General features: G+C 46.2%; 1 protein-coding gene across 4 annotated transcripts in view; it reads left to right on the top strand.

The window, feature by feature from the left end:
* LOC135107981 (uncharacterized) overlaps nt 1-12,846 on the top strand; it is a 72,484-nt gene that overhangs the window by 32,856 nt on the left and 26,782 nt on the right. For 2 of the 4 annotated variants that reach the window (XM_064018510.1, XM_064018501.1), the window contains exon 2: nt 3,077-3,122. The exons of the other annotated variants lie outside the window; for them this stretch is intronic. In XM_064018510.1, the coding sequence (XP_063874580.1) occupies nt 3,081-3,122 (42 nt within the window). In that variant the 5' untranslated portion in view covers nt 3,077-3,080. The remainder of the gene's footprint in view (nt 1-3,076; nt 3,123-12,846) is intronic. 4 annotated transcript variants of the gene reach the window in all.

Genomic DNA, 12,846 nt, shown 5'->3' with positions numbered 1-12,846 from the left:
CCTGTTTTTTTTTTTTCGCCTCTCATACTTTTTCCACCCCCTACATCACGGTTCTCTCCTTCCCCTCATCATTCCCGTGCTCATAACTTCTCATCCCTTGAATATTAACTCCCTCTCTCTGTACTTAGAGCGCCTTCCTCCCCTGTACTTTCCTTCCCCTATATCTGATTTTCTCATTGCCGTTTCTCTCCTTCGTCTTCAGTGTAAGTCTTGATCTCATTCTCATGGTCTGTCTACTTTTTTTTTTCGTTGTTGCTGTTGTTGTTGTTTTTTTTTTTGTTTAGGTTTATTTTTTCAGTTTGTCTGTCTGTCTCTGTCTCTGTTACAGTCGCAATCTCTCTGTTTCTTTTTTTTTTTTTTCTTCCCTTGTATTTCTTTTATGTCTGGCGATTTCTTTGCCTCACTGATGTTTTTCTGCCTTTCTGTGTGGTTCTTTGTCTAATTGCCTGTGTTTTCTGCTCTCTCTCTCTCTCTCTCTCTCTCTCTCTCTCTCTCTCTCTCTCTCTCTCTCTCTCTCTCTCTCTCTCTCTCTCTCTCTCTCTCTCTCTCTCTCTCTCTCTCTCTCTCTCTCTCTCTCTCTCTCTCTCTCTCAAAGAATGAAGGGAAGGAATGAAGGAAGCCAAAACGACGTCTGGGAGGACCATAGATTCACATCTTAGTGCCTCGTGAGCTGTCAATATAAAAGGAAAGATATGACCCACCACGTGAACCGGGCGCCCCAACACTGAACCCTGGGCGTGTGGAGGACAAGCCATTGAGTGGGGGAGAGGGAGAAGATACTGACTGGGGGAAGGATAAAGTGGTGAGTGGGAGGAGAATGAATGAGCGTTAAGGAATGAGGCTGAGGAATAGATATGGAAGGAGATGGGGAGAATAGGAAGGGTGAGTGAGTGAGGAGGATGTGGAGAGGATACTAAAAGGAAGAAGAATGAAGTGTCAAATAGAAGAATGAGTGAATGAAATGGAGTTAAGGAGTGTGAGAGTTAGGTATGGAAGGACTTTGGTAAATAAGACAAGGGAGAAGAACGGAAGACAGTGAGAGGAAGAGAGGGAAGATAGATACTGAGTGGGAGCAGAATTAGGTATCGAGTGGGAATGTGGATGAGCGGGAGAAGCACGGAGTGTGGGATAGATAGGAGATAGGAGGGGAAAAGGAGGGACTGAGTAGGTAAGATAGAGAGGCAGACAGTGAGTGGGAAGAGGGCAAAGGTGCGAGACCAGGAGACCAGTCGGGTTGTAGAAGAGCACGAGATGGTGAGGCGGTGTAGGCGTGAGTTGAAACCTCCGGGAGGCTGATTTTTTTTGCTTCTCCATCTCCCTTCCCCGTTCTCATCCTTCCCCTTCTTCCTCTTCCCCTCCCTCTGCTCGTCCCCTCACCCCATCTCACCTCTCCCCTTCATCCCCCATTTATCATACTAATGTGCGAGTCAGACGAAGTAATTAATAATGATGATACTGGTGGATGTCCGGAGGGCCACGCACGGCCATCAGTAACGCGGAGAAGGCGGGGGAGCAGGGGAAGAGGGAGTGGGTGGTGGAGGTGGCGATGGTGGTGGTGAGGTGGCGTGCGAGGGTGTGAAGGTGGGGGTGGGAGAAGGTATGGAGAAATGCCTAGCTACGTTACTTATGCAAGCCAGGAGTTTGAAGCGAGGTCAATAAGGACACGTTTTTATATCAGTACTACTTTGTGTGGCGGCGAGAGGTATAGAAAGGTGCATCACACGCTTCACAGAACACCGCATTGTTGTCTTCGTAAGTCCGAGGGGGCTGAGAGAAGCGTCGTGGGCGTGAACTGAGCCAAGTCGTGCAGTTTGATGATACGTGTGCTCCCTCGAGTTTCAGACATAGATTTCCCTCTGGCGCGGTTCACTAGTCACGCCACCAGAAGGATGGGGGACCTGGACGAGCTAACAATCAAACGTACATCATGAGCACATGTCCAGCCTGGTCTGGTGCTGCTCTAACAAAGGTTACTTAAGTCCTTGTTGAAGCTGCCTTATGTTAATATTCACTCGCAGGAAAAACAATAAATAAATAACTCGTGAAAATCTTTAATATTGTCACACTGATAAGCTAGACCGGATCATTGATGACAACTTCACTCACTGCAGTTTCACCCAACTTAATCTAGGAGAGTTATTTTTTAGAGAGATCTTGTTCGTAAGTTGATGGTGCGGGAGATTTATTTTGAGAGAAACTTACGGTACGGGTATACGGTGGGAGCGCAGATGGTAATGTATGCGTAAGTTCCGCCTACAAGCCTGTCAGTCTCACCACTACATCTCCTGTCTACCGCCACATCCCCTCAGCATGTCATCCCTAGCAGTGCAATCAATCATCCCTCTGCTGCATCTGATACCTTCTCCTCTTGTCACTTGTCCCTCCCATTCACATATTTCATTCTTCTTGATTTATGTGAGGCCTAAATTTTAGTTTATTTTCTTATTTTTGTTGAACTTTTTATTTTTTTGTATTCTTTGAGTTACTTTCAACACTGATTTCTACACTGTGTATATTTTTCCTTAGACATTTTATTGATTTAGTTTCCACGTTTCACATTTCTAATCTACAGCTATCAGTACATTCTGAATATGCTGATTATTGTGCTGATTATTCTCTACACGCATCCTTTCCCTTTCCTCTTTGCAAACTTATGTTAGAGTCGCTTTAGCACGTATCTTTTTACATATCTGTATGGTTTCCCATATCGTTGTAAAGCATCAGATTTCGCCTTTTCACCAGCATGTGTCGTGGTATGTGTTCTTCCTATGTATTCCTTCTTCTCCCACACCCACACCTCCTCCGCCACAACGCAAACAACTCCCTCATCCCCACGTTCCTTCACCTGACACTCGCTCACCCCTACACCCTTTGCCCTCCCTCATCTGTCACGGTGCTTCACTTCCTCATCTCTTACCACCTTTCATCTTCCTCACCTTCGCGCGCTTGTCCCCCATCGCCCTCCCTCCTTCCAGCTATCTCCTACACCGTCCCAAGCAGACACTTATTATCTCCAGCCCCTTTGTCATCTCCGCCTGAGTGAGACAAATGAGTGATGTGCTTCATCAATTTGCAGGAAGATGCCAACCCCTTACGCCGGCCCCACCCAGCCCATCACCAAAGTAAGAGTGTGTGTGTGTGTGTGTGTGTTTGTGTGTGTGTGTGTTGTGTGTGTGTGTGTGTGTTTGTGTGTGTGTGTGTGTGTGTGTGTGTGTGTCTGTGTGTGTGTGTGTGTGTGTGTGTGTGTGTGTGTGTGTGTGTGTGTGTGTGTGTGTGTGAGTGTGTGTGTGTGTGTGAATCAAGCAATTGTAATATCAATAATAAGTAGTAGTAGTAATAGTAGTAGCAGCAGCAGCAGTAGTTATCGTTTTTTTAGAACAGATAATAGTAGTAGTATCAGTAGTAGTAAGTGAGGTGATAGACATTCCACTTTCTCTATGATAAAAAATAGTCAAGTATGAAAAACTGAACAGTAAGGTACGTACTTACACACGGCAAAGCATTATCAATGTTACGGTCATGTCTTTACACAGTTTTTGGTTTTCGTCAGATAATTTCGCCTCGCGCTGGTCCTGATTGTAACGGACAGTCTATCAGTGAATGTCTTCTGAAGTAACAGGCAGCTTCAAACAATTCTCTGAAGCGGTGTGATGCTGAGGTGCCTTGCAATGTTTTGGTCGCGCATCATTAGCCATTTATTGCTATTAAAGATAATGTCTGTATCTTCAGCGTCTTGTCTTCCCGGGCAGGGGACTTCTTTGTTTCGTTCATTATTAGATACCTGCACACACACGTGACATCTGGTTACATCAGTCAGCATTCTTAACATCGCTACATCTAGGGAGGCAAGGACACAACAAAAATTTTAAAAAGAAGTGAGTGGATGTGGGTCGGTGTCTTTCTGTATGTCTGCCTGCTTGTTAATAATGTGTGTCGCTGGAAATGACTTGCTACCACCGAGCAGCCAGCCGGTCTGCTCCGCCAAGAGCATCACTCGTCAGCGGCAGCGAGCATCGTGTCTCTGGCAGGCCACACACCTCAAGCAAACCATCATCAGAACTGAGCCACCTGCGGTAAGAAGTGAGCCACCTTCGGCTGGCAGTGAGCCAGCTGCGTTTCTGAGCCTCGTATTGCTGCCAGGAATCGTAGACAATCGCTCGCAAAGCAGTGACCACAGACGCCACATGTGGCCGCAGAGCAGAGCCGCGCGCCACCGCAGAGCACCACGGTACGAGTGTTAGGTGTCCGCCGAGGTCGAGTTATTGCTTGCTCTCTCTCTCTCTCTCTCTCTCTCTCTCATCTCTCTCTCTCACTCTCTCTCTCTCTCTCTCTCTCTCTCTCTCTCTTATACGTTGTCCTTTGTTTATATATTTCAGTTTCCCTCCATCACATCATCCTTGGTGCTCCACTTTCTCTTGCACTATTTTGTCTGTCCCACGCCCCGCCTCGTCCCGCCCCGCCCCGCTCCGCCCCCCGCTCCGCCCCGCCCCACGAGGACTACCAGTTCCCTAGCGATTCCACACTGACCGCAGGTGATCTATATTCAAGGAAACCCGAGCCTTCAAGTGGAATCTGGGTGTGTCGACTTAATGGCGACCGCAGCGCTAAGTCTTCATTCTCCTCGCTCCTCTAATTCTCCTCCTCCGTCTTGATCTTTTCCACCTTTTTCTTTCACTTTTACCTTAGTAGAAGTATATGCGTATGTTGTTTAAGTCAAGTCAGATAAGTTTCCTGATATCTGCATTCCTCGTATGTATTCCTCCTCCTCCTCCTTCTCCTCCTCCTCTTCCTTCTCCTCCTCCTCCTCCTCCTCTAAATAACTATAGTAATAATATAGTTTTTTTTTTTTATTATTCTTTCTGTCATCCTCATCTCTCTCTTCATTCTTTCATTTCGTCCTCTAAAAAATATCTTGAGTATCATGCTCAGGTTCATGCCAGGTTTTGTCTGCCAGCTTTCTCCCACTTGCCTCTTCCTCGACCTAAATATCCCACTTTGCCTATTTCCCCTTATCTTTATTCATCGTTTTCTGTTTTTTTTTTATATCTTTATTCTTAGTACTATTGTCATAGCTTTTATTTTCTATTTTTGTTACTTTATTTCCTCGTTACTTAACTTGAGTATCGTGTAGTTTGTAGTGGTAGATGTCACGCGGCTCGTTGCCTGTCCAAGGTGAAGTGGCTGCGTGCATACCGCTCTCTTCCTTGACACATGAATCAGAAGAGAAACAAACCACTAGGAAGTAAAGAAATGATTAACTGATTGCTTGATTTATTGATCAACTAATGTACCGCATCTCAAGACCGCATGGAAGGCATTCCCTTTTCTTCTTCTTTTTTTTCGGCTTGACAGGCTAACTTTTTTTACGTTTTCTGTTTATAGCGACTACAGACTTTGTTTCTGGTGACTTGGTTGCCTACTTTTCCTATTGTCTTCTAGATGTTCGCTTCTCTCAGTCTCGCGTTGTCGTTAACATAGCATAGATAAAATAAAATAGAATAGCTTTATTGTTACACTGTAGTAACATACAATATGAATTTCCTTTTTAGCTACATTACTCATCCATATTGATTCAAGAGTTTGGTTAAGACAGAACGGACGTTGATATACAGATTACGTGAGTACACCATGCACATCATTTGTACCACATTTTTTTACGAGTACATGATGCCGAATGTTCTGACTCCATTTTTTTCTGTGATACATGTTTCGTACCTGCGTGGTAAAAGGAGACTATTACTTCATCGTGTGGCCGCGCTAAGAAGGAATTCATTTTGTCACCTGATAGTTGTCTTCTACTCTACATACCATAACCCCTTCCTTGATTAGCCCGTACCTGCCTCATCTCACACATCACTCCTAGAATTTCACCAGAACCGGCATTCACTTTCACCTCCAGTCCTCTCTTCATTCACATTTAATCAGTTTGCTCTAATTTTCACAATCCAATATAACTAGTTTATCTTGGACCAACCAGTATATTCACCTTCCCTCTCCCATCTCTCCCCTTCCCTGCCCCTCCCTGGCCCACCTCGGCGCCACGCAATCATCAGCGGCAGGTGCGGTGGCGGCGACACCGGAGATAGTGGCCAGCAGAAAGCGAGGCCGCCGGGAGTCTCGGATGCTTTCCTCTGGTCTGGTTGAGGTCGATCGAGTGTCACGGTAGACCGTCTCCCTCTCCTCTCCCTCCTCTCCCTCCTCCTCCTCTCTTCTCCACGTTATCCTTTATTCTGCTTCCTTCATTTTTTTTTTCTTTACGTTAGAGAAAGGAGATTCGATTCTTAATAATCAAATATACCATTTCAGGAAATATCTATACAATACACAAATGCAAGAAAGTAAACTCGTTTCATAAATAGGTACAATATGCGGATATTTCCCAATTACATACGTATTACCTTGAGTTACACCAGTCACAAGACGCCGTATCCTGTAAACCTTGCCATTTCCATCCGTGTTATCCCTCACGTTGTTCCTGACTCTGCCTGCGAGAGAGTCTATATAATGCAGGGTGGCTTGCGTGCTTCCCGTGACCACTGCTCCGCCAGGTGTCGTATTACCTGGCCAGGTGAGCCGCGCCACCTGCCGCACGACCGCCAACAGGCACTCAAGCAGGGGCAGGGGATGGAGGAGGGAAGGAGGGTAGGAAGGGAGGAGGAGGAGGACCATCCCAGCCCCTGTCCTCTTCACCTCCATGTCTTTACGTCTTCACGGATCACTTCTTGCGTTATTCGAGCGTGACATCCTTTGAAGTCCTCCACCTCTTGACTCGCACCCACTCACTCAGCCTCCCTCCTCCCCTCCCGTCCTTGTCCGTGTCTCCTCCCCCGTCCCTGCTCCCCTAGGTGGCCCTCATTCATCCCTCCTCCCTCTCCCTCCCGCTCTCCCCGCCTCCTACGCAGGGGTCCAACAAGGGCGGGGCACAGAGGTGGGGCGCGAGCTAAGCAGGACTAACCTCATCAGAGCGTTTAATGGTTACTCCTTTGAGGGACGTTTTTGAGGTGCTTGGGTGTGTGTGTGTGTGTGTGTGTGTGTGTGTGTGTGTGTGTGTGTGTCCTCGCCCCGCCTCAGTCCTTCGAACCCGCGTGAACTCAAGTCCTCCCATCTCTTCTCGGAAAGACTAGAATACAGAATTGTTCGTACGTTTTTCATGCTTGTGTCTTCTTTTGTACACTTGTGATGGGAAAAAATAGTATAGCCAATTATACTTTTTTCTTTGGGTGATTTTTTTTTTTTTTCAAGTATTCTCATCGGAAGTTTTAAGAAGAAACCCTCCCCTCGCCCCTCGTCTCCCCGCCTCCCGTGATGTCTTCCTCAGTGCGGGTTTGAGGATAATGGAGCGCGGGTCTTATACGCCTCTTTAAGCACAATGGCTTTGGTCATTAGTGTGGATGAAGTGAACCTTTTTTTCTCTTTTTTTTCTTCTCCTTCTTCCACTGATTTAATTTTACAGCCAACATATATTGAAAGAAAAAAAAAAATGTGTTACTTTTCACTCAGAAGAACGGGTGTGTGGGATGTTAAGGGAGGGACACACACACACACACACACACACACACACACACACACACACACACACACACACACACACCTAATAACCTGTTTTCTTCTCTTGTATTGCCTCCTTCAATATATTTTTTCCCCCAATTTTCCGACTCTCCTTGCAAGTTCGATAATGTTTTCCCTTCCTTTGCCCACACGTCCCAGCTCTGCTTGCTTCCTTGCCCCCTCGTAGATTTCCAGTATTTGTGGTTGTTCATTTTTCACCCTCATTGTTCTGTTCAAGTGTCAAGGAATGGTGTATGAAAAACTTACGTATCTTTTCTCGTTGTTAATCTTACTGCAAAGAAATAGGTGAAAAGAAAACGTGCATTTCTCAATCTTTTGTTAAATTATGGATCTTCTTTCCGTGTCTTAGTACTCTCTCTCTCTCTCTCTCACTCTCTCTCTCTCTCTCTCTCTCTCTCTCTCTCTCTCTCTCTCTCTCTCTCTCTCTCTCTCTCATTCTCTCTTCTCTCTTCTCTCTTCTCTCCTCTTGTCTTCTCTTCTCATCTCCCTTCCCGCCCTCTCGCCGCCTCCGTCCGTCCCTTCCCGCCCCGTTACCGCTGGCTGGGAAGGCTGCAGCGGGTCATTGACAAATATGGAGGCGAAGCGGCGGTTCCTGTCCGTCAGGTTGTCGAGGCCCGTGTGCTATGGTTGTCGCGGGGTCGATGTGGTGTTGAAGTGTTGGGGAAAGTCATTTAGAGGTGCGTGGCGGCGACTGGTGTGCTGCTTATGATGGTGATGGAAATGGCGCTGGAATTTTCGAGTTTTCTTTCCGGATTTTATTTTGGTGAAAGGTACAAAGGTGCGTGTGGTTAATTTTGTTGGGGGATAGTGGAGAGTTAGAAGTCAGTTAGCCAAGTCGTTTTGTTTAATAAATTCTCGCGTTGAGTTTAAGTGTAATATTTTTCTTCGCGCTTTTAACGTGGTGAAAGGAGTTTACATGCAGTTTATGCGGTGATGGTGGTGGCGTGAGGGGGATACAAGCCAGTCGTTTTATAAATTAATTCTCGGCTTAAGTATATATGATATGAGTCTTAGATTGCATTACTGCCTGATAAACAACGCGATAAAAGCGTTTCGTTGATACATCCAGCCTCTATTCAGCTCAGTAGGACGGGAAGTGTGTGCGGGATAGTAGCGGCTTCCATTACTAGCGTTATGAGTGTTGCGACCCAAACCTGCCTGCCTTGTGCTCGACTGCCACTTAATGAGAAGAGAGGGAGTGGCAGGCAGGATTTATTTTAGTGATACATGCGAAGAGTGAAACCTAAGTGCTGGAATGATGATGATGATGAGAGAGAGAGAGAGAGAGAGAGAGAGAGAGAGAGAGAGAGAGAGAGAGAGAGAGAGAGAGAGAGAGAGAGAGAGAGAATCTTACATAAACACACACACACACAGGTCAAAAAGCACTTTCCGGTGTCGGGGAGATAAACTGGCTTTACCGTAACAGAGAATGTCTAATCCCAGTCTAGGAGAGGAAGAGGAATGCTGAGAAAAAGAAAGAAAAAAAGAAGAAAAAAAACACTGCCCCACCCACTCTTCCACTCCTCTTTCGTCCTTTCTGGCGCGGCATGAAAACGTTAGAGAGAGAATGCACACACACACACACACACACACACACACACACACACACACACACACACACACACACACACACCTTCCTACGTCCGTACACATTATTTGTTGTTTTATCATGCAGTACGCTGTTGACTTTTTTCATTCACCTCGTCCTGTCTTCTAAGCTTCGTCATTATTTGCTTCACTCACTCACTCACTCGCACACTTTCTCTGCTGTTTCGAAATAGTAGAGAAGGAGACGAGAAAGGAGAAGGAGAAGGGGAAGGGGAAGAAGGCAAGACCGAAGGAACACTACAAGCTGTTCATTCGCTTGGACACGACGTTTTCCTTTCCTCCGAGAGTGAATTATCTTTTCCTAATCCGATGCCCGAGAGCGTGGGTCATTACGGTGTCGGGGAGGGCGGCAGGCTTGTCGGGTGTGGCGGCGGTCGGGGGTTCGGAAATGTTCGCGGTTTAAGGCGGGCGGGTGAGGGGAGAGAGGGAGAGGGGGAGAGAGGGAGTGGGATGATAGTGGTGGTGGTGGTGGTGGTGGTGGGGGAAGGATGGATGGTAAGAAACTTGATTGTTGTAAACATTTAATGTGATGAACTGCGAAGGTGTGTGTTGGTGAGAGAGAGAGAGAGAGAGAGAGAGAGAGAGAGAGAGAGAGAGAGAGAGAGAGAGAGAGAGAGAGAGAGAGACGTGACTAGTGAACGAAGAAAGAAGTGTTGAGAGAAAGGAAGAGGTAAGAAGAAGATAGGCATAGAAAAGAAGGTAAGGAAGGAAAGAAAGAGAGAAAAAAAAGTAACAAAGAAGAGAAGAAAAAAGAAATCAGAAGATGATAATGTACAGATACGTAAAAATAAAACATAACCAGAGAGAGAGAGAGAGAGAGAGAGAGAGAGAGAGGTAGGGGAGGGGGGAAGCACGCGGCCGCCATTCACCGTAACTGGATTATCATGTGCAATTGGCCCACAGCAGCGGGTGGCGGTGCGGGGGGATGGCCCGTCCCTCCCACCCCCTCCCCCTCAATCACTGTCTCCCTCACTCACGCATCTTTCCTCACCATCTTGTTTCTCTCTCTCTCTCTCTCTCTCTCTCTCTCTCTCTCTCTCTCTCTCTCTCTCTCTCTCGATGCTTCCCACACTTCATCATTCTTTCTCACTCTCTCACGCTCAATCTCGACCTACTGTATCTCTTACTCCCTTTCATCTTGCGTCACTCCTCCCCTTTATCTCGTATCTCACGCTCGTTTTCTGTAAGAGTCGTGCGTGCGTGTGTCAGATGTATAAGTACTACGACTCTGTGTTATCTTTGATCTGAGTGTCTTTTGGCGTACGTACGTAGGTCGTCTGTAGTGTAATGTAGGTACAGTACGTGTGTTAAATTCATAAGCATACGACTCTCTCTCTCTCTCTCTCTCTCTCTCTCTCTCTCTCTCTCTCTCTCTCTCTCTCTCTCTCTCTCTCTCTCTCTCTCTCATATGATTCCCCTCCGCGCAGGATATCAAGTGGTCGACGATTCATTCTTAAATTTCGAAGATGAATTCCGTATCAGTTTGTGCCGTGATGGGGCCGGGGTGTGAGGGCGTGTGGGCTCGGCTGCAATTATTACGGTGCTCAGGCGGCAGACTCAGTGGAGAGACTGTAAATGAAAGCCGTGAAGCACCTCTCGTGACCCGTTGTGTCCTGTGGCGGGTGGGACCATAAGGCGGTGCGGCGGGAAAGCGAGAGGGAGAGAGAGAGAGAGAGAGAGAGAGAGAGAGAGAGGGGGGAGATCCATGAAGTATAGAGTATGAGGCAGTATAGTTTCAGAGAAAAGTTATGGGAATGTTGAGTCTTTAATTGGCGGAAATTAAAGGTGTTAATACGAGTAGGAAGAGCAGGTTAGGAGAAAGGTATCACAACCTCAGAGAAAATCTGTGGTAATGCTGAACTCTTGACTGTGGGAAAGAAATTAAAAAAGATGTTGGTACGAGTAGAAGGTGCACTAAAGGAAGGTAATTAGGCACGACACACGCATTCCAGCAAGGAGGGGCGAGATTAAGATAGCCAGTCCGTTCGTGACCCAGATCTGCACTGCACTTCCCTTCTCGCCCCGGCTCATCCCCGCGAGTAGACTTTCCCTAACAAGAATCGCCTGGCGCACAGAGCCTCTAAATGTTCCGGGACTTTCCAGTATCCGATTTTAGCCTTGGATTGGTAGCATATGCATAGTGCACTGTATTTTTCATCGGTGCCCAGAGGTATCTTTACGCATATGTATATATATATATATATATATATATATATATATATATATATATATATATATATATATATATATATATATATATATATATATATATATATATATATATATATATATATATATATATATATATATATATATATATATATATATATATATATATATATATATATATATATATATATATATATATATGTTTTTTTTTTTTTTTGGATGAGCATTGGAGTGAAGATAGCGAAGAGTACGGTAACTAAGTGTGTGTTGGCTGACTGTAGTATCACTAACGTTCGCAGATTGCGTTTTCTGTTTTATCACACCAAACTACGCTATTTCTGTGGATCTCATATGTGTATCAGAGAAATTTGCTAGTATTATTGATTGTATATCCACCTTTCCTTGGTTCCAATGCACGTCAGGACATCTGGAAACGCATATGAACGACGACCACCTCAGGTATCTACACACACGTTCCTGGCTGGTCCTCACATTAGCAGCCACAGGAGTGCTCAGGAAAGGTGCCTCCTGTAACCCGCCCCACACAGGAGTCGTGCCACAGGACAGCCGGTGAATTAGTGAAGATGTGTAAGACAGGACCTTGGAGACGTGAAGAGCGGCTACGTGTCACAAAGCGTAGACACACACGCGCGGCCTTTCCTCTTCCTTCTTTTATTTCACCTCCTCACCTTCTCCTTTCTCCTCATCTTGACCTCCTGATGTTGACATGTCTTTTACTCCCTCCTCCTCCTCCTCCTCCTCCTCCTCCTCCTCCTCCTCCTCCTCCTCCTCCTCCTCCTCCTGATAGCAATATGTCGTCTACCCTCCCCTCCTCCTCTCCTCTGCTCCTCCACCCCGCACCCCTCCCATCCTCTTTGGCATTTTTCCCATAACACCGGATTGGCCACACCGGCGTCCCCTGCCAGGCACACGAGGGAGGTCACAGGTCACGTGGGGTGACCGAGACACAATTGTTCGCTTACAGAAGAGGCGGCGGGATCCATACTCTTCTTTTTTTATATTTTATTCTTTCTCATTTAAGGCAATACTTTTTTTTTCTGCCTCAGTCGTTTTCGTGAGTGGGTTTCGTAAGTATGTATTATTTGGTGGTGGTCATTCATAACGTATAATTTCTTTACGCCTTATATGTTTATCCAGTTACTTTTGTTTTATTCTTTTTTTTTCTTTTCTGACTTTTCTGTATAATTTCCTGTCGCTATTGTGTTGGTTATCTTTCCCACACACACACACACACACACACACACACACACACACACACACACACACACACACACACCTGTTGTATAATTCATCATATATCCAGCTTGCCCATATCCCTTGCCCTCGAGTATTGCCGTGCCTTGCCTATCACTCCTCCCTTATCGCCTTCCTATCGTGAGAAGCCTCTTAAGGACACCTCCGTCTGTTTACTGGTCCATTGTGTTCCGTAGGCCCTGGTCCCTGGCGCCCCCTCCTGCCCTGGTGCGTCCGTAAGAGGAA

This window comes from Scylla paramamosain, chromosome 2, assembly GCF_035594125.1.
Source record: "Scylla paramamosain isolate STU-SP2022 chromosome 2, ASM3559412v1, whole genome shotgun sequence".
NCBI lineage: Eukaryota > Metazoa > Arthropoda > Malacostraca > Decapoda > Portunidae > Scylla > Scylla paramamosain.
This window is presented reverse-complemented; position numbering and strand designations above follow the sequence as displayed.